The sequence below is a fragment of the Seriola lalandi genome, unplaced genomic scaffold, assembly GCF_002814215.2.
Source record: "Seriola lalandi dorsalis isolate HSWRI2012SDOR001 ecotype SW California unplaced genomic scaffold, Sedor1 jcf7180002054553, whole genome shotgun sequence".
In the NCBI taxonomy this organism is placed as follows: domain Eukaryota; kingdom Metazoa; phylum Chordata; class Actinopteri; order Carangiformes; family Carangidae; genus Seriola; species Seriola lalandi.
Window position 1 is genome coordinate 627,973 of NW_019525106.1, and position 26,839 is coordinate 654,811.

Genomic DNA, 26,839 nt, shown 5'->3' on the forward strand with positions numbered 1-26,839 from the left:
GTGTGTGTGTGTGTGTGTGTGTGTGTGTGTGGGGCGGTTTTCACTTACCATACCGTCCCGTACGCCCCGGTCCCCACCTGCTTCAGATCCCGGTACCGGTCCGGCACTTCCCAGGAGGTCTTGTTAACTTCTTGGCGGTAGTAACCGGGTCTGACTCGCTTAGACATTTTATTTTCTTAAAACGCAAAATAAGAAGTCTAGGAAAGATTGTTCTTTGGCCGTTTTTTTTGTTTGGTCTGCGGACGCTACGCACCCATTGTCCCAGATCCCACCTATGCGCTCACCCTCGATCATTGCGCAGCTCTGCGTGTCTGCCGCTTAGGGCGCAGCCTGAGGTCACCAAAAGCCACTCCTGCTGAGGGCCTACAATTAAAGGTGAAAGAGGGACTGGAATGCGAGTAACACGAGAGTACAGACTGACAGCATGCCTGTGAAATGTGTTGGCAAGTGCGCACAATTTGGATAACGACTTAAAAGGCTTCTGAAAGCTCTGGCTGGGTTACACCTACTGTAGGTTTTACTCCTCGGAGCTGCGCCCTGTACTTAGGGTAAGGCTTGCTGGGACATGAGCTTTGCTGACGCCCAGAGGTGATCACAAGCACAGCTATGTGGTTAGGGAAATATTACACTGTGTTATATGTGTCCAGGAAACAGAACGAGGAAACGGTCGTTTCATAAACAAACTGGAAGGTTTAGATTGTGTGACATTTATACAAATAGAAAAGGTTTAAACATTCACTTATATCAGTTTGGGGCAATCAATTAACAGAATGGTTGCCATCAATCAAATATATTATGACACACAGAAATGTGGAGGCGTTCAGCACCTAAAATAAAAATGGTAGGTGTGTATTAGGTACAAAAAAGGTACGTAATGTGTAGTCACTGCTCAGTTTATTAGGATAGGTTAAGGCTAACTGAGGAAGAGCTCAAACTTATATTTCATATTTATTAAGCAAATATAAAACAATGAAAAAAAATCTCTTTCTGTCCATTTTTATTATTTGTTAGAGCCTAATGGCTTTATTTTGACAAAAAAATCTGAATCCAGTTGCCTAGACAACAGAGTGATCCTGGTTCAAATGGAGGAAGTTATAGTCAGTGCTATGAGGCGGCATCATAGCTCAAACGAATTCACAGAAGGGTATGAATCACATTTATACCAGTTATATTAAACTTCCTCTAACATCTGTGCATGTTCACAGCCAAACTAAAATACTCAAATATGCAGATCCCATTTTTTTTTTCCTTCAATCAAATCTAGACCAACAGTAGTTTCCATGCCTACGGAACATATTAAGATAAAACATGGTTTGTGGTTCTGTGCGTATCAAGTGCTGCTATGACAGTGGCAAAACAGTGCTTTCTATTATAGGAGAATATATTGTGCGTGTCTTATCTTCTGCGGCTCATTGGATCATGTGCAATCATTCCCTTTCACCAACAAACGTGCCTAAAAGATCATCTCTTTCACTCACTCACTCTATCACTCACACACACACACAAATCATATTATTTGGTATATTTTGAGGCGACACCACACAATTTATCAGACTCAGACAGGTCACTGTCGGACATGTTGTCTGAGCCGTCATCAATATCTAACGAAACACAAAACAGACAGGGAACAAGTTGAGGGTATTTTTTTTGCAAAGACGAAAAGTCACCAGAAATAATAAAAATGCCCCTAAATGTATTTCATAAACTGCATTTGTGTGCACTTTTGTATAAAAATCCCATCTATTTTTCTTTCACTGAATGCATCTTGCATTCAAAAATGCCACGCATGGATTTAAGGGTGACCCCGCCAACCCCTTGTCGAGCAAATTCCTCAAATTTAGACGTTGAAGCCCATTACAAAATTCTGTTTTAAGCAGAAATGTCAATGTCATCAGAAAAAAACGTTTCACACATGGTCAAAAGCTTTTCACCAGACATGGCAACATCATGTTTGTAATTTATATATATTTGTACCACCAAACTCAACTCATTCCCTGTCTGCTTTGTATCAGCTAGGTAGCCTGTAGTGTGTCGTGCCTCACACTAACTTCCTTGACGCTGCCTGTTAAAGTAACAGAGAGTTACACAGTGACTGAGGGGGGGGGGGGTATAAAGGTAAAAAATATGGATTAAAGAAACTCTCTTGTCATTTTAGGCAGGCAGGCTAACAATCAGGGAAGTTACTACGAAGATCATGTAACACAGATTTCATGGGCCCAAGCTGGGGGCTTGCTGTCATAGGGAACAGGACTCCTGGCTGTGTCTGTGGATGTAGATGCAGCCTCTTGCTGTTGCTCCTCTCCTTCATCCCTCTCTCCCTGTTCAGTGGCACCGCCTCTGCCAACCCACGCAGGAAGCTCCAGACCTGGCTGGGAAGAAAAAGGCTTCTCCAAAACCTTGAGGACCCGCTGGACCTGCAGTGCAGAGAGGAAGTGAGAGCGGAGATTGAAACGCTAAAGCTGAAGAGAGCAAAAGGGAATCGTGTGTAACCGAAGTGCATCCTAATGTCAATTTTTGAAATCACTCTTAATGCTGCAGGAACACTTTTTCAGGCTCAGTTTTAATGGTTTTTCCTCACATGGTTGAACTACAGTCTAAGAGTGTCACAGTGAATCCGAGCCTGACCTCAGAGAAGTCTCCGTTCTCAGCAGCCTCTATTGCATTCTGGGCAATGTAGTTCCTGAGAATGACACGAGGGTTGGTGCTGTCCATCACCCTCACCCTCTCCTCCTGCACAGCCTGCACATCACTCTGGCCCTCCAGCTCGCGAGCCAGACGCTTCCTGCAGCAATGATAACAAAAAACACTTGGAGCGTTATAGTAATGGAACAATGTCAGACTCAACAACTCATTTCCTGCTCTTTCTGTCTGTACGCCCTCTTTATCAGTCACACTTCCACCCATCACCATCCACCAAATAAAAAAAAAAAAAAAAAACTTCATCCTGTTCATGTAGCTTCTCACCCTCTGCTCTTGATTTACATCATCATTTCTGTCTCCCTTTGTCTCACCTATAGCGTGTGATCCAGCTGGTCCACTCCTCCGCCTGTTTGGTTTTCAGCTCTTCCTGGCTGGTGTCCATCAGGTCTTTCAGTCTGCTGAGTTTGTCTAACTGCCTCGCTATTGTCATCCTGTCTGAGATCATCTGGAACAGCGCTGGGTTGCTCTGAGCCATAGAGAGCAGCATCGCCAGCTCACTGTCAACAGCAGACAGAAATCATAACAGTTACAATTGTTATTGGCATGTTGGAGAAAACAGAGGAGCGGAGCTGCCAGTGCAGACAGTCCAGATTTTTATCTTTGTTAGATACTTCATGGGGGAAGTGAGGTAAAGAAAAACATGATTATATTCATGGCACATTCACTTAATCTGACTATGTTTACATGCGCAGATTAGGATAGGCATGAAATCAGATAAAGCATTTCAAATGCGTTATTCCGATTCCTGCATAATCCATGTCTACATCTGGTTTGGTCCACAATCAGATTTTCCCTCTACGGCTTCCAAACAAACAGGACCAGACATAATTATAAAGTTTTCCACACGGTATTAAACACTACACAACACTGGACCACATTGACGGATTAAGAAATGTTGGATTTTCTCGAGCATTGTTTCAATTGAAAAATCCTCGCCTCGGCAGTGTCTATGACAAGGTTACTTTCTACTCGGGACAGTCAGGTCACAGGTACTTTCAAAAAATAAAACTAATCTGCTAGGGCTGACTTTCAGTTGCATTATATGAAATCAAATACTTTCAAATCCCATTTTGAAAATGGAACAGAAAGATATCACTGTGGTTCATTACTAGTATTTCAGTGAAGTGAAAGGCCTTGAACTTTCACTATTTTTTATATTCATATTTTTATGTTAACAATGGATTGATTGTGACAAACCCAGAGAGTATTATAATCCAACACTGCAGCTCCCCTCTGCTCCATGGAGCTTTTTCCCCTTCTTTAAACTCATTGTTTCGGTTTTTCTAACTGCAGCTTTGCTGTTTTGACCCTGTCTGATGGACAGTGCTGGACACAAACATGACTCCAAATGAATGCTACTGTTTCTCCATGTCAGCTGAATGTATAATTAGGCCATTGTTTAACCAACTGTATGTGGTAATATGTCAGAGTTGGCTATGTGGTTTTTTACAACTTGTTCCCAAAAACAACAATTAAAGCAGTTTTTAAGAGACTTCAAACTATTTTTTTTTCTTCATTTCACCCATTTCCAATACAATATTCCTCTCCCCATCTAAGTGTCAAACAAGACTAATACATAAAGCCCCATTAGAAGCTCCCAGAAGCTGCAATGTGTATAACCAAACAAAACAAATCTGGACAGTCTGAACATTATATCATTAGTATCTTTTCATGAAGTGGGCAAAAAAAAAAAGAAAAAGCCAAGTTTATCCAAAAGGTGGCAGTAAAAGACTCCTCAGCACATGAATAGAGCACATTGATGCTCTGGTGCTCCATTATAACATTATCAATCAACTCGCACTCCTTCTGTTTAAGTGGACATTTTGACCAACTGGTGCTGCTACAGGAAAAAAAAGTCAGGCTTGTCCCTGAGATAATTAGGATTCATCTTTTGGAGGCCAAGAATATCAAAAGCAATCAATACATATTTGATATTTAGTTTTCAAGATGCTGCATTCTGTCATGAGCTAAAGTGTTCAAAGTTCAATTATGATCTTGTGGTGGAGGTAGACTAAAGGTCAGAGAGTCACTAAAATAATCTCACTGATGTATCTTCTCTTGTCCCTCTACAACTTATTTAGTCAAATGGTGTGTTCTGTACTGTATATAGCGTCTTTGGCTCACTCACCGTGGATCCATAGTAGGTTTGTTGGCGGCTTTGAGCTCCTCTAAAGAGGCACACTGTTCCAGCAGGAGGGCTGTGGCTTTCTTCGCAAGCTCCTCTTCTCCTTCACCTTCTCCCTCAGTGGGACAGGAAATCTGACTCAAGCTGCGGAAGGTGTTTGTGAAGTCAGCACCTGCAGGACGGGGACAGAAAACGTTACAATACTGGTGCAATAGGTGACTACTTAAATTTATCCGCAGTACTGTATGAACAAATTGTATTCCCAAACTAGATAAAATGCTCTCTCATCAGTCTCTGCTGCTAGGCATTATAATGCTCTCTAACTCCTGTCCCACCTGTGTTGTGCATGGCCTGCAGCAGCTCAGTGATCAGAATTTCATCTTCAGGCTCCTCCTTCTTCAATAAACCCAGTTTTTTCCTCATGTTCTCTATGTAGAAGCCGTTATACAGATCCAGGTACTCATCCATAACAGCCTCAGCCCGGTCTGGTGGCAGCTCTGGAGCAAGAGCCTCCGCTAGCTTCACCAGGTTCCACCTGCAAATAGCCGGCTGCGCCTGGTAGGAGTAACGGCCGGAGTTATCGGAGGCGTTGCAAATGAAATCCGGATCAAACCTGTGAGAGATAAGGAAAGTTGATTTCTATAATCTCATGTGTGATGGACACCTCATTCCCAAAACATGCATATTACGTCATATATAGAAAATGACCATACAATCATAATGTCTATTGGATCAATCAGATCAATTGGTCATAAGCGCTCCACAAATGTCTGACCTGTCCATAAAGCCATATGGACCGTAGTCCAGCGTGAGTCCCAGGATGCTCATGTTGTCTGTGTTCAGGACTCCATGGCAGAAACCTACACACTGCCACTGTGCCACGAGTTGAGCTGTACGACTCATCACCTGTAAACAGGGACAAGACATGGTCTCGCGTTACAGTATGTTCTAGTATGCAGTGCTTTCAGGAAGTATTCAGACCTGTTCACGTTTGTCACATTTTGATATTTTGCAGCTAAAATCATTTATATTCCTTTTTTTCCCCTCATCAATCTAAATACATCAAACGAAGCTAAAACAGATTTATACTTATTTTTGCACATTTATTCAAAAAGGAAAAACTGAAATATCACACTGACACATTGATTTTAGCATAAGGCTTCAACATGAGAAAATGTGAAAGAAGAGAAGCGGTCTGAATCCTTTCTGAATGCCCTGTATTTAAAACAACCCCTGGGGAGAATGGATGATATGATTTCTGTCTAAGCAGATGAGGAAAATGTCAAAAGTCTGTCTCCAGATCTCTTAATATCTTAATCTCACATAAAGCAGAGGTCACAGTGACTCAGCACATGCAGTCACTGAACCATTTACAGCAGCTTAACAGGATAAGAGGATCCAAATGTTCTTGGCTTCAATCTATAATGTCAGTGCCTTGAGTCAGCAACATGCTGATTTGAGTAAACCTTGCAGTTCATAGTCTTAACAGTTGTTGCTCAAGTTCTGTTTCAGTGGCTGAGATTTGTATGTTGAGAGGTGGGAGAGAGTGTCACTCGGGCTCTCTGACCTCTCGGAAGAAAGCCACGTTCCTCTCCACTCGGTCTGGGTAATTCTGCTGGATCTCGGGGTAAAACGTCTCAATGACATAATCCATCATCTGACTTCGGATCTCATCACGTCCGTAGCTGGGACCCTGACGGCCTGTGAACTCGTCCGCCTGCTTGAAGATTTCAAAGGATCCAAACCTGCACACAATGAGCACAGTGAAGACAAACATCTCAGGCAAGCTCAGGCATCCGTGATAGATGAAGTGGGGACAATGTGCACTCACCTGAGGAAGGTGGGGGCGATGCGGAGGACCACAGAGCATCTCTCATGGCGAGGTTGTCCGCTGTAGTATACATCCCGTATGACCCTGCTGTCAGAGGTCACTACGGAGCCTGCTCTGGTGGTGGGCACACCCAGGAAGAACATTGCTTCGCTGCACAGGAACTCTCTTATGCTGGAGCGCAGGACCTTACGGCCATCGGCTTGTCTATAGAGGGGAAAAAGTCACAGTAAAGGTGCATTTTCTTAATTATCCAGGTAGAGCTAACATGTCATAACATATCACCCTAAAATCTGTCTGCTCCTTTAGGTGAAATGTATGTTTGTCAAAACAGGAATCAAAGTATTTTTTCCATGTGTATACCTCTCACTTCATAAAAAGAGTTTAAGATCTGGTGAGTCCCACTTGTCTCTTTTAACCCCAGTAACTGCAACAAAACATTGCTAACACAACACAAACTGACACAAAAACACCCCCTAGTACCTGGAATAAGGAGTCAGTCCTGCTCCCTTCACCTGAATCTCCCACCGGCCACTTGGGTTTTCCCGCAGCAGCTCGCGATCCTGGCCGGGTGGCACCTTCACCTCCCCCAGGTAGCAGGCCGCCCCGTCGCCCAGCTGCCCGGCGAACTGGCCGAACTGGTGGCCGCAGTAGCAGTGTGCGGCGGGCTCAGATCCACGCATCACTCTGGAGCCGCTGAGATACTCTGGTCCGAGCGGATCGTTCGTGACCTCCTCCTCGCTGAGACCCAGCAGCGCCAGGGCTTCACGCGACACAGCCACGAACCGAGGCTTGGTCAGCGGCTGCGGCTTCACCCGGGAGAAACACGCTCCTTTCACCTGCCGTACCCCCGGCTCCTCGGACGGGTCCAGGGGTAGTTCCTTGAGGGCGACGTTGTCAAAGTCGAGCCGCTCCAGCGGGGAACGACTCATTGCCAGACCCATGTCGTCCATCCCGACCGAGCTGAAGAGTCTGAACACGGAAACACCGGGGACAAAGATGCGCGATGGTCCCAGTCGAGGTCCTAAATAAGCCATTCAACCGGGGCCATCCGACCGCTTTTATTCAGTGGCGCGGTGGCGCAGTTATAAAGTTCTCGCTAATCATGCTTTCATAATCCTAAACAGAGCGGATGTTTGCGAGACAGACGGCGTCACATTAATATTTGTCCGACCAGACACAAATAGCAAAGACGGAAGTACATAGGTCGAAACCAAATTGACATAGTAACCACATTAACAAAATAAGATTTAGATAATTCAAATATAATAACAGAATAGGATAATAATTACGACTACATATTCTGATAAAATCATACGTCTGGCCAATATAAAGCTTATCACTTTCTGAGTGTGTGCATTAAAAATCTTTGCAGTTTACATGCAGCAGAAATAAAATAACATCTTTGAGGCAAATATAGTTTATCTTTAATTAAAATGCTTTTATAATTCATGACAATTTGGTTTGTAACAGTGACAATACAACACAAGGGTATGGGGAAACAAATCTTACAAGAAGTTACAGGCATTCACAAAGTTTTCTTGGCAATTCTCAAATGTAGAGCAAATTCAACTGTAGGAGGGAGACAGACAGCTTTGAATTTGACTGCATTATACTGCTGAGGGACTGAGAGGCTTGACTACATCTGTACTCCGCGTTTTCACTATTCTTATATATTAAGAAAATGAATTTATGAGTTGGAAGACGGATTATCTGAGTTAGTTTAATGTGTGGATAGTTTGCCAAGATGAAATGGCACTGCTTCAATCACTCAAGTCCCATGTTTACTCAGTGGATCATTTCAATAATCTTATAAATGCATCTAAATAAAGTACTGTACAAAAAAATGACTTAAAATTAATATTGGGAGAACCTGGAAATCAATGTTGGTTTATCGCCTCGCAACTACATAATTATTTTTTTTAGCCTGTTGAACTTAGTGGGACATCTCCCACGTAAGTTCCAGGGTCGTCATCTCGCTGCTTTTTACACGTGCAATAAGAAGCTCTGTACTGTGGATCCAGGTCATTGTTGGTAATAACAAGCCTCGGCAAAAGAGGCGATCTCAGGGTCAAAGGCAGCAGTGACAGCAATGTAAGGCTTTACCTCCCAATTCTGACCAACCTTAATAGTCAGTTTCCTTCCTGGTGGTCAAAACAAGTCGATAACTAATTACCCCTCATGAGAAATCATGAGAACCAATTTCCTCTGTTCGATCAATCTCTGTTGCCATTTAGCAATCAGACTGGGAAGTGATAATGCATATATCATAAAAGTACAAACAGCTGGTGTGCTGACTGTCAGATGTTCTCATTTGAAGGTTTTTAGTGATAGCTTTCTGTGTATGATGCATAATTGTGTGTCAAGTATGAAACCTTTACTCAGAGATGGAGCCAGTTAAAGTCTAAAGATGAAGGTGCCTCATATTGGAGGTACAATCAAATATACAAATCACATAACTGATACGTTTCTCATCCTGAGGCACATTTAAGTTTGTCCTGTGTCAGGTCTCTGTTGAATATATGAGTGACTATAAAATGTAGGGACCATTGTGGCATTTCAACTGAAAACTAACACAACACAAATGTAGACAAGTGTCTATATTTAGGGCAACATCCTTTATAAAATGTGTCTATGGTATCTCATATTAATAAAAGGACAGATTCTTACAAAGTTGCATTGACCATTTGGTTGTAGTATCTTTAAGATGCATATAACACACATTTTTGCCGTTCCATTTAGTTAACCATTAGCCCTTACAACTGCAATATGAGGCACTTGTCCATTGATGTACCATGCACATATGGAATAAGTAAATTTTGTCTTATGTTAATCCTGTATATGAGTTTTGAAGAATATGCATTTTAAGCAGTAGATGTTTTAACAATTAATAAAATGATGGTCAACCTTTGCAATTCAGATATTTTTTGACATTTACATCGAGTCACTCTATGCACCACTTCTAAAAACACAAGGTTTTTATAGACTTCCTAAATTATATTTCTCCAATTTGTGTATTGCCGTTCTAACTGACTTGTAATTTTACTTTCTTGTCCCTTCCATAGACTGCATGCACAGTACAAGAGTCCACCAGTCTCTTCTAAAGTGCTGGACTTGAAATGTGCCAATTACCAAAAAAAAAAAGCTGGCTGGCACATGAAAGACGGAAGGAATAAAGAGACAGCTTTAGAAAAATGTGCCTCTCACAAAGTGGCTCAGTCACATCAGGGCAGGTGACAGAGAATAGCTGCTGATGTTACCTGTCAAATAAAATCTCTGTGTGTAAGTTATTAAAAGGAATGGTGGGGAAAATGTACTAGATCTATTCAAAAGGAATTATTGGCATTTGTAAACCTTACAAAATGCAGGATTTGCACAAAAAATATGAAAGAAAACAAAGAGTACTGTCATGGTTTCTTTGGCAGTACAGCCCTGCTGTGTCTACAGGGACATCAATGCGAGGTGGGATGATCTAAACCCCCGCGAGGTCCTTGTTAGTTCATCATCCGGGCTGGTGAACCATTTCATCCAGCCTCACTTCCTGTTTTTAAGGCCACTGGTGATAGATGCATTGTTTTCATAAATCAAAGGTCGTGTCACTGATGGCTTAGAGAAGACCAGTGGGGTCAAGCAGGGGGTGGCCGCAGAGTCTCCAGTACTGATTGCACAGCAGGTAAGGACAGTAGGGCTCTACCTAGACTCCCTCCAGCACGGTAGCAGGCATATCCCAGCATTCCCATCATGACGCCTTTCATGACTGTGCGCAACACCCAGCCAAAACGTGAGGGAGGTGCAACACTGAGGAAGAGACAGATATACACATGGAGCAGCTGTTGCAACTGTCAAGTCAAACACAATTACAGTAAATTTCTGTTACTGAATATCAACAATGCGTAATGTCAAAACAACAAGATAAACATACCTCATGATTTCATTAATGTTAAGCTGCTTCTCCCAGTTTCTTTCTATCCCAGGAACATGACCCATCCCTACGACTCCCACCACCACAGCAGGCACTTCTACAAAACAGTAGAAAATGTTTTACATACACAATCTACACTGCTACAATCCCATATTCTTTATATGTATACCATCATCTATGAAACCACTGGTTATCTTTTGCAAGACTGAGCAAGTCTCGAATTTCCCTCAGTTTAACTGTATAGAAATTATACAGAACAAATGCACTGCTGTTCAAACCACAATATGATTCCATGAACATGAATTGCTGCAAGTTCACAGTGAAAACAAATTTTGTTTCTCAGTTAATAAAAAAAAGTGAAACAACAGAGTGAAAAAAGTGTTTGTGAACTATAGTTTAAAATGTCACCCTTATCTAATATGACTCAGCATTTCCACCAACAGCCTCTGTAGAATTTAAACCACATTTACCGATCTGTTAATTACGCAACAATCTAGCAACAAATGTGATGATATACAATATATATATATATTTCTAATGAGGAAGGTACTGTAACATAACCTTATCACAATAAGATATACATGTATTAAAACATACACCTAATGTACAAGGAAAAAAGAACACAGTTAGGGAGCTAAAAACCTATATACTGAAATCTATTTGATTTTATGTAAAAGATGAAAAACAAGTAAGATGTGACCATTAGCTTACTGAACAGTGTAATACGCACTGTGGGCATTAGGGGGAGCCTCTACACAGCGTGTAGCCTGGCGGAGCGTGTGTGTGAGGTAGATGTCTCTTTCAGCAACGATGGTCTGGTGGAGAGCAGGAAACTCGCCGATCATCTCTGACATGGTCTGTTCCAGCAGGTCCTTCTGTTTGCACTTCTCTACGTCCTCTTTACTGAAACATGACACACAACCCAACCCAACACAGTCAGCTCACATATGACGGAGAACATTTTGTTTTCTGTTGGTTATGACACTGCACAGTGAAGAAAGAGGAACTAACAGTCGAAATGTCAAGGACTTGATAAGATCTGCAAGATTTCAAATTTTTTTTTTTTTTTTACATTTTTCATCTATGTTTTTGAAATATTTTGAGCATCCACTATAAAGTAAAGACTTTATGCAATATGTATACACTAAAAAAATTCAGCAAAATGAGCATAACATATCTGCTAAGTAAATCGTATTCATCACTTTATGTGCAGCATCGAATCAAACAATTGACCCCAATGCAATTGATTATGGGATACTAAGGGGTGCAAAAATACAACAGTTGTGTACTTCCAAATTTAAGCAAAAGATTGCATTTCTCACATTTGTATGAGACTTTGAAATGGGACGGCATCGTCAATCTGTTAGGTCCCCATATGCAACAGTATTTTATATATCAGAGAATGTAGCAGTACTTCTAAAGCTCAAAAGCTCAATCTAAGCGATGTTGGAAGACAGACACAAAATCACTTCATGCAGAAAGCTCCGGCATCCGGTCAGCTCTCACAGACGCCGGCAGTTTAAAAAATTGGCAGAATTGCATGTACTCTGGAAAATGTCCGTGGGCGCATTTTCCCTAGTTCCAAACAGACCTCACAGATACACATTATGCTCACACATATACTGTAGCTGCACTTTTGTTTTTCTCACAAAAAAACAAATTGTTTTCTACTACAATGATGGTTTCCCCAAATTTCCAAATTAACTGATATCTGACATTTACATTTAAACTCCCTTTTTAAAATCAAGTTCTTCTCCATTTCCACAAAATGGAAACCTCTAATGAGAGAACATTAGATATGCAAAGAGCAGGTTCTGAAGTCATTCAGTCCCAAAGTGTGTGGTGGTTAATTCCCACTGACTACACTCCCTATTTCCATATTAATTTTCCACAAAATTTCTCAACATTTTTGAAATGATCTAAGTTTCAGAATTATGTACATTTCTTTTCTTTGTTAAACAACAATATCTAATAATGACACTGGGTGAAAAAAACTTATAAAGATAAGTTTATACCTGATTGGGTCTGACAGAAAACAAAGACCCCAGGCTAGGCGGGCCTTCTGCCACAGACTGAGAGCAGCAATAGCTCTCTTGAACGTCACAGGGATCGGCCTGTCCCCAAGGTGAAATTTACAGAACGGCACCCGTCCCGCCTGTGTGGAAGGAAAAACTTCAGGAATAAAAAAAGAGAACAACACAAAAACAAACAAACAAACAAACAAAAAAATACACTTTCTTAATTTTTTCATGTATGATTTACCTCCTTGAAGGCCTCCCTAAACTCTCCCCCAGGAGCCATGCCCAGTTGCTCTGTGATGTGAGCTGAAACTTTGAGCAAGAGAATCTGCATCAGGCCAGACATCAGCCCATTCTGTCAAACACAGAGGGCAGAAATAAGCATCCACAGCGAAACAGCGGTCATTATTTAAATATCGTTACAACAGCACAAGTTCTGTAGTTTAAGGTGCTTACATTAACATAGTTTTGGAAAATGAAGACAAAATGCACAAGTACAGAAAAGGATAAAAGCTCTTAGCTTAGCCCTGCTTGTGCAACATACATCACTGGTATTAATTTCTCCATTAACAATGAGTGCATTTCTGCTTTATTCAGAATAGATTAACTCTCTGTCGCCATTTTTGATTCACTGTTTCCTTTCTGCCTCTCTCTCTCTTTTCCCTCTGCTGTGGATTTCATCTACTCTTGCTCTTTTTTCAAACCACCACCATTCCCCATCTTCCTGAAAGCCTGACCTGTTTGATGGCATGCTGAACCTTGTCAAGGTTGATGTCTTTGGCTTCCTTCAGCAGTGTATTCTCGTCCATCTTCAACATAGACACCCTGTATTGGCACAGCTCCACCACCACCACGTCTGGCTGCACAGCACGGATCGTCTGTGTGAGAGCAGTGGGTATGTAAGATAAGAGACAGAATAAGACAGAGCCAAATGGAAAATAAGCAGTGAGGGAGGACGTTCAGACAAAACAATCAATTTGGAATAAAGACAACAAGATAATGCTTCGCAAAATAGGAATGCGAACCTAATTACGGTATAGACAGGCGACTCATCATCACTTCAAGGTGCTACTCTATAGCACTTCTCCACATTCACAGAATTACTCTATTTTTCCACTGACAACTCACAGCATATCACATTTTAAGAGGGTGTAAATGGCATTTTGCACTGTATGAATCCTCTTGTAAATCCTCATCGGCTCACCGTGGCCACATCCTTTTTGCTGCTGTCACTGAAGTGTGCTGTGCCCACCAGGTATAGGAGGCTGCCATCAGGGGCAGTAAGGCGGGTCACAGTCTCTGGGAGCTCAGGAGATGACTGGCGACGCTGAGATCGCAACTGCCAAAGCAGCTCCATTGCCTCACCATCGGCTGGAAAGTAATAACAGAAACAGAAACATACACCAGGAAAACTATAGTTTTGTTGTCTTCCTATTGTTCAAATCTATTACAGGGAGGATGTATTCAAAATTTTGACAAATTTTCCACTACTTTCCATTTTCTTAAATGCATTAGCTACAGTTTTAGCAATTTACATCCCAGTGATATAAGTTTCACACAAGCAGAAGCGCTGCTAATGCTGGAGAAGAGTTAAGCTTTTTATAGTAAACTTGAGACAAGTCTAGGTGCAATCCTACATTTTACAGAAAATCATCACAACATACAAAATACACATATCATTTTTATGGTCTGTGGGTCTGGAAAAGTGCAATCTGTGGCTGTGGCTAATAGTGAAGATAGCAAGAAAACTGATAGCACATGCATTTGCATGAGGTAAAACTGCATTCCTAAGGTTTGACAAGTGATTACCTGGAGATAATCCAACACTGCTCCAGTCAGTAGCACTACATGATATTTAAAGATAACTTGACAAAAGCTTGGGGTAAATCTATTGCTGTACAGAGCATAGAATTGGTAAGACTTGTATTATTGTACTATGCAGATTTATATTTACGTAAGAAGTTACAATACAAGGACAGCTGCTTAAAAAAAAGAAGTTTGTGGTTGCTCTTAAACAGGTATTACACCACCTATTTGACGAAGTACAGCATACACAATGGATTAAGAAAAAACACAATGGCTTACAGAGCCCTGGAGGTAGGCATGGAAGTTCCTCCTCTGATGGCCCCACTGACTCATCCTGTGACACATCAAAACAGCAAACAATATCTTAGACTGAAGGCGCAAGATTAGGGAGATTATTTATGTCAAAGACTAGCCAGTTTTAGAGAGATTGCACATTATTAGGTAACTGCTCAGAGCAATGGTTGCAAAATAACGTAAACAAGTTAACAAGAGAATAACATATGCTATTACAGACTACATCATTCTAAAACACACAAGCTGCCCAGTGTGTTATCCTCTCTCTCACTCACACACATACACATAAATACAAGAACGCGTTTCTTTTACAAACCTCTGAATTGTTGTCTTGGTCCATGTTTGAAGCACTGAAAGCTGCGTGTGACAGAGAGCAGAATGAAGACATCCGTTCACACCATGCAGTCTGTGGTCACACACAGTGAGCCGCTCACCGACAGCTAGCTACGGTATAACGTTAGTGACTGCTGACGTTGCTTTACCGGGGTGCTGACTTGTCTAAATGCAACCAACGGTTAAAACGCAATATCGTTACTGGGGGAAAGCAGTCGCTGTCACTGATTCATGACAGTAAATCAAATAGGTAACGTTATCTCCGCCGAGGCGATCGCTACGAACAAAAGGTTAGCTACACAAGTCGAGCACAGCTGAAGAAGAAGTGACTTACCGGCGGCAGGTCTACAAGCTAGCTAGCGTTACTCCTAAGTATGGGACTGCTAAACACTTGAGTGTTCACCAAGAGCTCATCGGTCTTGCTAGCAACCCGATGATGATAACAGCTAACTCAAGCTAACGCAAGCTAGCAAGTCTGGTAAGAATTTAGTCAAATATAAACGTTGAAACTGGACATTTTCACAACAAATGCTGCCATTGTTAAATACAACGTATTTGGTTATATACAGGATAGTTGTCTACGAACGAATACCTTCAACTTACTGAGCAAGCCTGCCCGTCTGTCAGTGTGCTGCTCTTCGCCTATAGTGCTCGGCTGACAGCAGCGGTGCATTCTGGTACATGTAGTCATTGATTGTCGGGACGCGCACATTTATTGTTTTTATAAAGAAAATGTTTTTAATTTGTTTTCATTATAACATTTTACACATTACAATCAAAGTCTGGACTCTCTCCTCCACATTTTCACTAGCATTAAGACTGTCGGAGATCTACCTCTCCAACAGGCTCAATGTGAAAACCTACACAGAAAATTAGTTATAAGCAGAGCTGTGTTACAACATATAACATGCTCTTACACACCCGTGCTACTAGTCTTAAAGTGCTTTTGGATGCATTTGTGTGCTTGAGTAGTCTAACAAGGGGATTGTGAGCCATCTGGTATCATGACAGTGACATGGATTATCACCAAAACGAAGGATATTTGGATGCTGGAGTGGGGAAACTGCTGTTTCCCACCACAAGTCTTGAAGTATGTGTTTATTGAAATGCCCCATAAGATGAGTATAATATGCATAGGTCCACCTATATTGTAGGTAGGCCCCTGACAACAGCACTTATGTCTTCTACAGTAGATGTCATATTGGTGTGTCAGTCAGTGCAGACAGTTTGTTTTATTGAAGTGTGCAGCTGCAAGAAATGCATAAGGAGAGGTTGTGGTAGGCACCCATCCCCTTGTCCACTCACTTGTTCCCTGTGAAAAGTGCTAACATACCCTATATGCTTGGTTTTACAACAAATAACAGACAAACTATTCTAACTATTCATTCCTTCGTGAGTCTTTTGCCGGTCGAGCAAGTGTTAGCACAATGTGAGACAGGGCACAACTACTGAAAAACTAATTTAGATCGTGTCGGACCATCAGATGACCATCAAAAGCTTCGACATCACGTTATAAACCTTCCCGTGAGGAATGATTCAACATCTACTCATCACATCTTTCATTTCACATAACAGCACTCCCACAAGAAGCCAGCAGAACACAGAAGTCAAATACTTCACCTGTGAGTCCAGCTCCATTCATCACGATGAAGTCTTTAAAGTCCTTAAGAAGAAAACACCCACATAACTGCCTTTTTACTAGAATTCAGAAGATAACTGGTACCTATAAAACACATCTGACAGGTTCTCTGAGCAGTACTGAAACTTCACGTTGTCTCACAAAGCCACACTTTCATTATAGAGTCTGCTGTTCCTTTATAAAATATGCCAATTTCCCTACTATTAATGACGTGCAAATATAGTGGAGTCAAGATCTTAATACAGGTTCCTAATCGATGGTGAAGTGGCAATGACAAAGCCATGAAACGTGTTATATTTTAAACACCCCACACAACACTGAGTCATATACAGTGTCTATACATGTGAAATATGATGCTGTAAGCGCATACGTTATTGCCACAAATATATTGTGATCTTTTGCATATTAATTGTGCAGATCTCAACACCTGTATTGCGTGAGCTACCTTTCTACTCGGCTATTGGGATAAAGGGACTAAGCGTTAATATATGTGTTAAAATACATTTTGTTTGAAGCCATAATGCAGTCCTCTTTGCAAATATGCATTCCTAAGGTGTCTGTCTTTTTTTTTTTTTCAAGAAAGCTCATTCATCTCTAGTTGCTGTCCATCCTGTTCGACCCTGCACTGTAGCACCCTGTTGAGTTATATCACTGCTGGTTTCATTGGAGGGTGATTAGCTGTACACAGTCATCCTGAGACATGAATGTGACATCATTTCCTACAGCAATACTCTGATCAAATACACAAATCTGTCTTATTTATCCTCTGTGAATATTTTTCCCATCTAAAAGTTCAAGATTTGTTTTTTTTTGTTTTGTTTTTTTTGACAACAATAGTCATTTGTCACTATCACAAATCTGCTAATCAGTCAGCCCAGTCCACCCATCACAGACATATATGAGTTAATTCAAAGAGAAGAGGTGGTTGTTGATAGGAGGAAGATGGTCATGTGCAGCGAGTGTTGTGTCGGGGGGGAATCTCAGTCAGCGTTCCTCTTCCTCTCCTTCAACATTCCCCAGCGGCGATGAGTTCCCCCGGTCTCCCCGCTAGTCTGTCTCTACGGTTTTCTTCATCCTCCTCTTCCTCAAAAAGAGTATGATGTATACTCAACAGCTGGTGTGTGGGGGCTCTGGTCAGGGGTGGTGGCTGAGACTCAGGGTTTTCTGCCAGGGTGAGAGGCTCCTTTGGAGGAGGGGAGGACTTGGGACTGAGTGGATCCTCACTGGATGGTGGGTTGGGGCTCACACCATTTACATATGTAGTGGTGGGCAGAGTGACTGTAGAAAAGGTAGTGTTGGTCGATTCTGGAGAGCGAACCTTAGTCTCTGAGAGCCAAGAAGCAAATAACAGACAGGGTATGAGAGGAGAGAAAACAAAAGTTAAAGTCTCAAAAGAAAATAGTACAAAAATAATAATAAAAAATCTCCTATACTGTTTTAAAGGTCAACACTAACAACTAATGTCAAGCTACCAGGTCTAGCCTAACAAGCTAGACCTCACATTCAACTGGACCTGAAAAGTAAAATCATGTTTTATTGTCTTCCATTCCCAAAACAGAGCTTCATTTTTCATTTACGTTTCAATAGCCTTAACTTTTGCATGCTAAAAGTGATTGGCCAAGGAGTGCAGCACTGGTAATATTTACTAAGCATGTGGAATTGAACAGATATATAACACTGTGTATTAAATAATGTGGCCACTTTGTTCACAGGCACAGCAGGATGAGAAGTGATGCTGTGTTTGTCTGGTCACTATTAAATTCCTTGAATATTTGACCCATGTCATTAATTCTGCCCCTGAGCCACAAAGAGCAAGAGACACACAAAGATGAGGCCTACCTGTAATTGCACCAGACACATGAACAACAGTATGTGTTCCTTCGAGGTACACCGTATCTATGTGCTCTGAGGGTAGAGGTTCTGTGGTTGCGACCTCCACCTTGGGCTTCCGAATGGTCAGCATGTACGGGTGAACGTCCAGAGAGAAGTTGCGAGTGTGCTTTTTCTCCATCCCACTAAGATCTACAAGTCAAAATAAAAGCAGAAACTGTTCCTAAAACAGCGTTAACTGATTTTCTGGCCTCTTGGAGGCAGCAAAAACAAACTGTAAGTGACATTTATCTGTTACCACCATAAACAGTTTATTTGGTTCACTAGCTGGTTGCTAAATTTGCCCGTTTGCTGTTTCATTTTGCTCAGATAGTGTATATGACAATGCTCTATGGGTTCATCATTAAGAGTGACTTCTATCACATTACACTTAGTCTTTTGAGCCACTGTTAATATAAAAATACTGATTAAAGCAGCGATAATTTGAAATTAGTTCCTTAACATGTCACAGACTTAATGTTCGTAGAACTGCATACCTTTTGTTGCTGGATGTTGTGTGCCCTTGCTGTCCAGAAGTGGTGCGATGAAGCTGTCTGCCACTGTCTTTCGTCGGAGCGGTTTGGGTTTTTCAGGCTTGGTGTTATTTTCCAGACGTGTCAGGGTTAGGGGTTCCTTTACAAAGGATAGAAAACACAAAAGCAGGTCATTATATAACAGCTTAAACTACAGTTCAGGTAGCCAAAGGCAGCACTTAAAGCATCATTCCACTTCCTGTCTCTGTAGAGAAACAGGTGATGTTGATGGTTGGATCCTGCTTCACTTCTGCAGTCACTGATGTTTTTTTCTGAACGGATAATGATGTGTTACAACAAATTTTTTTGGGCAATCGCCTTACCTTGAATGGCTGAGGGAGAGGATTTGAGGATGGGATCCATTTAATCTTCTTGCGGGGCCGTTTGATGACCAACGGCTCCCCAGCTATCTCTCCCACTCCGAGATCAGAGGGATCCATATTAGGATCCAGCGTTTGTATCCCAGAGTCCCTCACAGTGGGTGTAGCATCATGGTTGGACTGTGCAAGCGCAGCCAACAGCTGCCTGACCACATTGTCATACATGAGGTCACTTTCGTTAGTGATGAAGTCTAGCCGGTTGAGTGACTTGATGTGGTCCCTGTTCTCATTGCAAAACATGGCCAGGATGTTGATATCACAGAACTGGGACTTCTGCCAGCGGCGCCGCGTTTTAATACCAACTTTATGCAGTTTGTCAAATACAAAGTTGGACTTGCGCACCACAAACAAATGCAGCAAGTTAAGCAGGATGATGAGGTTCATGGTGCAGAGCAGAGCTATGTCCACCGCTGCCATGATGCGCTGCAGCTGCACAGCAGGCAGCTTACAGTTGACCCTGAGCTTTAGCTCTTGATAGCTGCTAATGTCTGGAGGCTCACCCAGCGCACAGGTGAACTCATTCTGCCTTTGGCGGGCATAGTAGGCGCTCAGGTAGGAAATAGGGATGGAACTGAGGCAGATAATAGCCAGGTGGCGTGCCAGGTAAAGCTTAGCCAGGAAGTTACTTTGGCCTCGTCTCTCTAAGTATTTCTCAAACAGGTTCTGCTCAGGGCTCTTCTCCTTCTCCGCGTTCTCTATGATCTCCCTCCTCTCTCGCTCAGTTATGCCAGGTCCTTTGGATTGGATCTGTTTCTCGATCTTTGGGGCTCGGCCCTCAGCAGCTCGATGATAGCAGTTGTCAATCTCTTGAAGCAGGAAGTTGAGCTCTGAAGTGAGCCGTGTAGAGGCGAGGAACTCCCAGCCCAAAGCAGGAATGTACATGATTCCAGCAAAAGCCAGCAGGGCGTAGGGCAGGAACTTGTGTTCAAATAGCGAGGGCCAGAGGTGAGACTCCACGCCGGGAATGGCATCACGCAGCTCTGTCCAGCAGTAGCCTCTTGCATACAGTGCCTGATCTCTGGTGAAGTTGTGCGGTGTGTAACAGTATATCGACTCCTCTGAGGAAAGCACAGATAGAAAGCATCAGTCCAGGCATTACTTTAACAAGCCAAATGATTATACTTCATAAAATAATTAAAATAACGAGCTGAAAGAAGAGTGTTGCAATGCTACATCCTGGGCCTTATTTCTTTTCGTCCAATTTCATTAGCAATATCTGACAATGTGAAAACTCTGCAAGACACTCCAGTTGTGCCAGTGACAGGTGACAGGTGAAGACAGGTAAACATACCTGAGATATCTACTATAATCATCCGCTGTACTGTAAAACTGCATGAGCACACAACTAAACTGAGTATAGGTGAATCATTCTGTGCTTCTGCATATCGCAACAGATTTGGTAATACCTTTAATGCTCACTTCCAAATAAGTTCCATTCATCACTTTTTATTTATTTTCTTATGTGTAATTTCAGTGCAAGATCTATTCACATTTATTTTCAAGAAAGTATCTTGAACCTTTCTCGGTTTCATTCAAATTACTCCTGTATCTCTGAGCATCTTTCAGAATCACTCATCTGTTCAGCAGAAAGCGCTGCGTCTCTCTGACAACACTCATCTGCTTGACTCAGATAGAGGAAGTGAGAGCAGCCCTTCCTGTCAAAGTTGTTCCTTATCAGTTCTGTGTCCATTAAATACATACCAAGTGCAGTGACATCTGATATTACGTAATGCTTTGATTACCTTACAAAGAGTCATTTTTGAAGTCAGCATTTATTCATTTATCTTACTGGTAATACTAACTGGAGAATATGTGCTGTGACATCACTTTATTAGTCACAGAGGGCAGGGTGTTGTCCTTGCGCTTTAATGTTTTTATTTTGCAGTGCCTAAATATCCTAAAAAAATACATCAGTGAGTGAATACCCAAAAAGTTGTCAAAACACCCACATCTTTCTGCTGCTAAAGTTAAACACTTGGTCCCAGCTGGTTAAATGCTGCTCTGCAGAGAGTCTGACTCAGCAATGAACTAACATCCCTCCCATCTATCGTTTCCTCTCTCCCTTCTAACCACCCCCCCCCCACCAGCAGTCCATCCCCTCGTATCTCAACTCTGTCTTCCTCACTCTCTATCCCGTCCTAGCTCTCTCTGTCTGCTCCTTCAATACACTGCTCCTTTTCCTTCCCCACTTAATCTCCTACTTACACTCCTTCTTATCACTGTCTGTCACAAAAGACACAAATGCACAGTGCTGCTAACCCGTACTTTTTAGATAGTGAGTCTTGAGGTGTAGGGAAAGTGGTTTCAGACTTTTGGACCCCGCTGTATGTGTATGTTCCAAAACCTGACACGAAGCTGCTGCTGCTGCTGTTATGACTTAGACATTCTAGCTTTGACAGTGAACCCCCTCTAGTGGCTGAGCATCTCACCTGCAAAGTTCCTGGTGAAGACGAGGGTGACCAGCAGGATGGGGATGATGACCGTCCCTATAGTAACAACACGATCAAAGGGCAGCTCCAGTTTGAGTTGCACCATGAGGCTGGCCAGTGCCCCGCCCTTCTCATCCTGAGATGAGCCCGGCAGGATCAGCTCCTTCAGCTTCTCGCCGGCGAGCAGAGCTGTGGCCATGTCTAAGTTTTGATCGAGGATGTTCTGCATCCGGAACACAAAGGACGCACACTACAACCCCCCTTTGGGCTGGAGGGGAGGCCAGACACTCCCTGCTGTAATTAAATACACCTCAGCACAGTCTGACACACATACACACTCACACAGGCACACACACATACACACACACACACAAATGTGTGGCCAACCTCAGCCCCGGTCACCATGTGTGGGAAAGAAGCGGGTCATACTTTGTGGTCTGTGTTCTTCAGAGCTTTGAGTTTTCTACAGTTCCCCACTGCTCTTCCCTTGTAGAAGAACAGACATAATGTTCAGAAGCAAATTCCTCACTCGGCCTCTTCTGTGTGCATCCCTATGTTTTTCCCCGTCTCTACAGTGCCTGGCCTCCGTGCACACACACTGTGTGGCAGGATGAGGAAAGAGGCGAGTTTAGGAGGTGTCCTTGTGCTCCCCAGGGAGAGTGACTGTTGGCTGAAGAGATGTTACGTGGGCTTCGGTCACGAGAAACTCGGACCAGTCCTTGCCTGAAAGACAGAAAGCCAGTTAGGAAGGCACAATGTGTGTATATTTATGAAGGTACAATGAGGTTCAAGATGTTATTGCTGGGAACATATGTGCAATAGATAACAAATGGATCTTTCAAATGAGCCAAAGTGTGAATTTGCATTGTCTCACACCTTCCTCAAGAAAGCCCCGTGTTCCCATTCATCGCCCTTTATAATGCAGTCACGTGGCTGAGGATGTCTAATCCTCTCTGACCAGTGGTGTGTGTGATTGTGGTTACATCTGAGGGGGATATTTGCCTTTGATGAAGCAAGGACACTAAAGGGCAAGTTTCGTCACTGGGGAGTATGCTAACCTGAAACTGATTAAAACCAGAATTTATTCAGTGATTTTGAAAAGTGTTCCATTTGTCTTGAAAAATGAACAACCTCGCATGTTTTGGACAACGACTGTGCTATTCTAAAACGTCCCCTGCCCCTCTCTGGACTCCTGGTTGTCATTACCTCTGTGGAACACCATGTTCACACTGGGATGTCAGGTGGTTACCAGACACTTGTCAGTGGGATGTCTTGTCATGTGTGTCTGAGTGTGTGCATATGTGAGTGTTTGAGTGCATGCGTGTGTGTGTGTGCACGTATACACACACACACACACACACACACACACACACACACATGCATGCAACTGCCTGTGCTGTAACTGTGCCACGTGGATCAGGGGCTGCTGCATGCTCATTTCACTTGAAGGTTATGTGAATGTCCTTTGTGAGGAGTGTGAATACATCACCCCTTCCCGTCAACAATCCTCTCGCTCTCGCTCTTCCTTTTTCTTTCTCTCTCCACCACTCCCTCTGCCCTCCTCTCACTTTCCTCTCATAATGCACACACACACACACACACACACACACACAACTCATCTATGATATTCATAAAAGCAGAGCTCTCTAGTTCAGGCCTGGGAAGCACACTTAAGATCTCAGAGAGTGGAACCCTGAGACTGCAGTTTCACCGGTACAGGGGATAGTTAGCGCACTCTTGTGAGCTCTATAGCACTCTCACCCACATGGTGGGAAAGATTATACGGAGAGGATTCCTTTGAAATTTCATCAGTGAGCATTATTCAAGGCCACATATGTTAATTCTAACCTCATGCAGTAGTTGGTATTATACAAGAACGTGATTTATGGGATGACAAGACATCCAGCCGAGATTCACCACTCTTTTCTGCACGTACTGCTACCTGGTGTCAGTCAAGATAACTTTGCCCACACTTCCTCAAACACAGTCTCCAGGAATATCAGAGAGGGAAATAAACTTTGCATAATTTTAATTTAAAGGGGGCAGCATCACATTTGAGTGTAATTTCTGTTGGAGGCTGCGCTGCTGTCTGTGAGCCTCTGGCACTGATCCAGTCCGACAGATTATGCCCCTCGGTTGGGGTGATGCCACCAGTAGTGTTTAGAGAGAGGGAACCCCACATTTCCTGGCTACTACAGCATCCCGCTTGACTATATCCAGTAGAACCAGCTGAAAAGGGATGGACCCCCAAGACAACAGCGGACACAGCTCTGTTCATTCATTATGAACTAGGTGACGGATGAGGAGGGAAGAACTTTCAGTGCCCATGTCTGAGACACTTGGGACACATTTGAGCAGATAACTACAGCAGCCCGATGAGACATTTAGGAAGACATACTGTTTTAGTGTAGTAGAACACAGAAGGTAGAGAAACAGCATAAAGTATCCTCAGTGTTTTCTCGGTATGGGAACACTGCAGGAACATTTCATCAGAGTGAGAAGATCATTATGTCCTAGTTAGCTCGTGCTGTGTTAGGATGCCTCTCGCTGCTGTCTTCCTAAACAGGTCTGTGGGTCCGGGACACTGGGAGAATGGCAACCAGGAGGACCACGCTTCCGTCAGAGACATTGCATTGCAGAGAATCGCGACTGCCTGCAGATGTTGAGCCGTTTCAGCACCTGAGCGGCGGATAGCTCCCAAATAGCCAGCCAGGAGACGAGCTGCTAAACAGCAAGAGTAGCTGATTGAATCGGTGTTGAATGTGTGTGTGTGTGTGTGTGTGTGTGTGTGTGTGTGTGTGCTGCTCTCTCTCTCTCTGTGTGTCTGTGTGTGTGAGAGGGAGAGTGAGAGAAGAGGAGATCCTCAATACCTGCATCAGCTGTCTACCTGTCCACAGTGGAGAGACTAGCAGCGGTAAAGCCACACTTCCCGCTCCTCTGCTCAGATATCTAACGTGCATGCAGCTGGGAAACAACAAAATCCACTCACCATGTCTCGCTGCACCTCCCGGCACGGTAAGAGTTAATCTGCAGTGCGGGCGAGCAGCTACAGCATGTATCCGAGCACACCGGTTTGTTCCGCCTTCCCCCCCAACCACCACCATCACCCCTCCCCCTCACCCACCCGCCCCGGCTCCCCTTCCTCTCTCCCTCCTTCCCTCCCTCCCTATCCGCTCCGCTCCGCTCTCCTCCCTGCCCTGCCTCTCTCCTCAGAAACAAGGGATGAGACAACACATTAAGATTCTCTGTAGTTCATCACATCGCCGTCGCTTCACCGAATTAACGCACAATAGAGAGCGTGATTCACAAGGACAGGTGCATTGTGGGCAGAGTTTCCGAAAAATAGATTTTATTTTTTATCTCGGCCTACTGTATGAACGTTACTGGAATGTTACACTTATAATAAAATAGTACTAATGAATAATAAATAGCCTAGGCACTAGAGAGTAAGATTGTCTGTGTAGGACTAAGGCTTGGCTGTAGGTGAATAACTACAGACTGACTAACCACTACTCAAACCTTCTGTTCGCCCAGTCTACAACCGAACTACAAGGCGGTGAGGGGCTTTTACTGTCAAATTGATAGGTTCCTGCAGCCTGTCCGTCATGCATGAATGTGGGACCGGCCACAGACACGCGCCAACAATGAATGGGAAAGATATATGTCATTCAAACTCACTGGGTGTGGCGAGCATCTGGGGTTTTTTTTCTTTCTTTTTTTTTTTCTTTTTCTTTTCTCTATATTTTCCTTTTTTTTTTGATCATCAAAGACAGCAGCACCATCCCTTACTGCTGGGGTTCATGCAGCAGAAGCTAAATCCAACTCAACTTTAAAATGAAGTAGATCCTTGCACAGCTTGTAATGGAGGAGCCATCATTTGATTGCATTGGCTACTTGTAGTAACACAGGCCTGTGTGAAGATAGTGATAGTATTTAGAAGGAGTCTTTTGGGGAAACAACAGCATTAATGAATTTAACTTTTTTGGATGCAGTGATTTTGCCTTATGACACAGATTACCTGTTAATTTACCAGTTCATGATCGTCAATAGGGACCATTTTACAGCAGCTCCAGAAACTGCAGCATCCTCTGACTCTCTATGTTCATCAGGTGGACTGAACCACAAGTCAGTTTCTCCTCAAGCCGGTTTCCACCAGTTAGGAAAGACACTCCTCACTACGTCTGCTTCCAAATATAGACTCTCTCTCTCTCTCTCTCTCTCTCTGTAAGTGGAGAGCTCTGTACAAACCACCATTAACGAAGAGGGTTGGTGATTTACAGTGGAAGGTTCTGCATGGTGTTGTTGCTGTTAATGCTTTTGTTTCTGTGATTAATCTAAATGTTGCTGATACCTGTCCCTTCTGTACACAGAGAGAGACTGTTTTTCATAGTTTTTTAGAGTGTGGTCGACTCTTGTCTCTGTTTCGGTTTTTGTTTCAGATGTTTGGTTTGTATGACGAGGTTTTCTCACAACAAATATTCATTCTGGGCTACAGGTACAACAGGAGAGGAAAAATCAAATGTCAATTATTGAATTTTTTGTTGGGTCAAGCGATAATGGCGATTTACCTGAGCCGGAAAAACAAGCTGGAAGACTCGGTAGATGTTGCTGTAACAGTCATTTATAAATTGATGCTAAAAGCAAGACTGAAAACTGATTTCAGTTTCTTTATGTTGACAACTAATGTGGAGGAGTTCAAGAAGACATGGAGCCTCAAACAAGTGCTGTGTTCTGTAGAGAATGATGAGTTGGTTTTTGGTCATATGTTGAAATGAGTAGAGTTTAATTTATTTAGTTTTATTTATTTTGGAGTTTTTTGTTTTATTTATTTCTTGAAAATTTGTTATTGAGCAAATAAAAGTGGTTTGAAAAATCAAAAAAAAAAATTTGTCTCTCTCTTTCTCTGTTCTAAGGTGTGATACAACTTCCTGCTTCCTGTTACGGTGGTATGAAGACTGCAAAA

General features: G+C 42.8%; 4 protein-coding genes across 7 annotated transcripts in view; all 4 read right to left on the reverse strand.

The window, feature by feature from the left end:
• Positions 1-980: 980 nt before the first annotated feature.
• selenoo1 (selenoprotein O1) lies at positions 981-7,806 on the reverse strand. Its single transcript, XM_023415461.2, has 9 exons — positions 7,137-7,806; positions 6,657-6,860; positions 6,393-6,570; positions 5,601-5,731; positions 5,161-5,438; positions 4,829-4,997; positions 3,012-3,197; positions 2,626-2,782; positions 981-2,414 (listed from the first exon to the last, which is right to left on the reverse strand). The coding sequence occupies exons 1-9, from the start codon at positions 7,688-7,690 to the stop codon at positions 2,184-2,186; spliced, it is 2,088 nt and encodes a 695-aa protein (XP_023271229.1). The 5' UTR covers positions 7,691-7,806; the 3' UTR covers positions 981-2,183.
• A 251-nt stretch (positions 7,807-8,057) lies between these two features.
• trabd (TraB domain containing) lies at positions 8,058-15,692 on the reverse strand. Of its 4 annotated transcripts, none has more exons than XM_023415466.2 (10): positions 15,619-15,692; positions 15,010-15,050; positions 14,679-14,733; positions 13,798-13,964; positions 13,331-13,471; positions 12,838-12,948; positions 12,591-12,730; positions 11,306-11,478; positions 10,576-10,672; positions 8,058-10,451 (listed from the first exon to the last, which is right to left on the reverse strand). In XM_023415466.2, the coding sequence occupies exons 2-10, from the start codon at positions 15,031-15,033 to the stop codon at positions 10,280-10,282; spliced, it is 1,080 nt and encodes a 359-aa protein (XP_023271234.1). In that variant the 5' UTR covers positions 15,034-15,050; positions 15,619-15,692; the 3' UTR covers positions 8,058-10,279. The 4 variants fall into 4 exon arrangements, with proteins under 4 accessions (XP_023271234.1, XP_023271233.1, XP_023271235.1 ...); XM_023415465.2 differs by having other exon boundaries at positions 15,630-15,686; XM_023415467.2 differs by lacking the exon at positions 15,619-15,692 and adding an exon at positions 15,361-15,610.
• A 997-nt stretch (positions 15,693-16,689) lies between these two features.
• panx2 (pannexin 2) lies at positions 16,690-24,934 on the reverse strand. The gene is made up of 6 exons (XM_023415463.1): positions 24,866-24,934; positions 21,877-22,599; positions 19,391-20,505; positions 19,032-19,167; positions 18,505-18,687; positions 16,690-17,991 (listed from the first exon to the last, which is right to left on the reverse strand). Exons 2-6 carry the CDS (start codon positions 22,103-22,105, stop codon positions 17,672-17,674), a joined length of 1,983 nt encoding a protein of 660 aa, XP_023271231.1. The 5' UTR covers positions 22,106-22,599; positions 24,866-24,934; the 3' UTR covers positions 16,690-17,671.
• Positions 24,935-26,311: 1,377 nt separating this feature from the next.
• Positions 26,312-26,839, reverse strand: part of LOC111661788 (membrane protein MLC1-like) — a 2,378-nt gene continuing 1,850 nt past the window's right edge. Inside the window, exon 8 of the mRNA XM_087176393.1 lies at positions 26,312-26,365. Coding sequence (XP_087032519.1) covers positions 26,312-26,365 — 54 coding nt within the window. The remainder of the gene's footprint in view (positions 26,366-26,839) is intronic.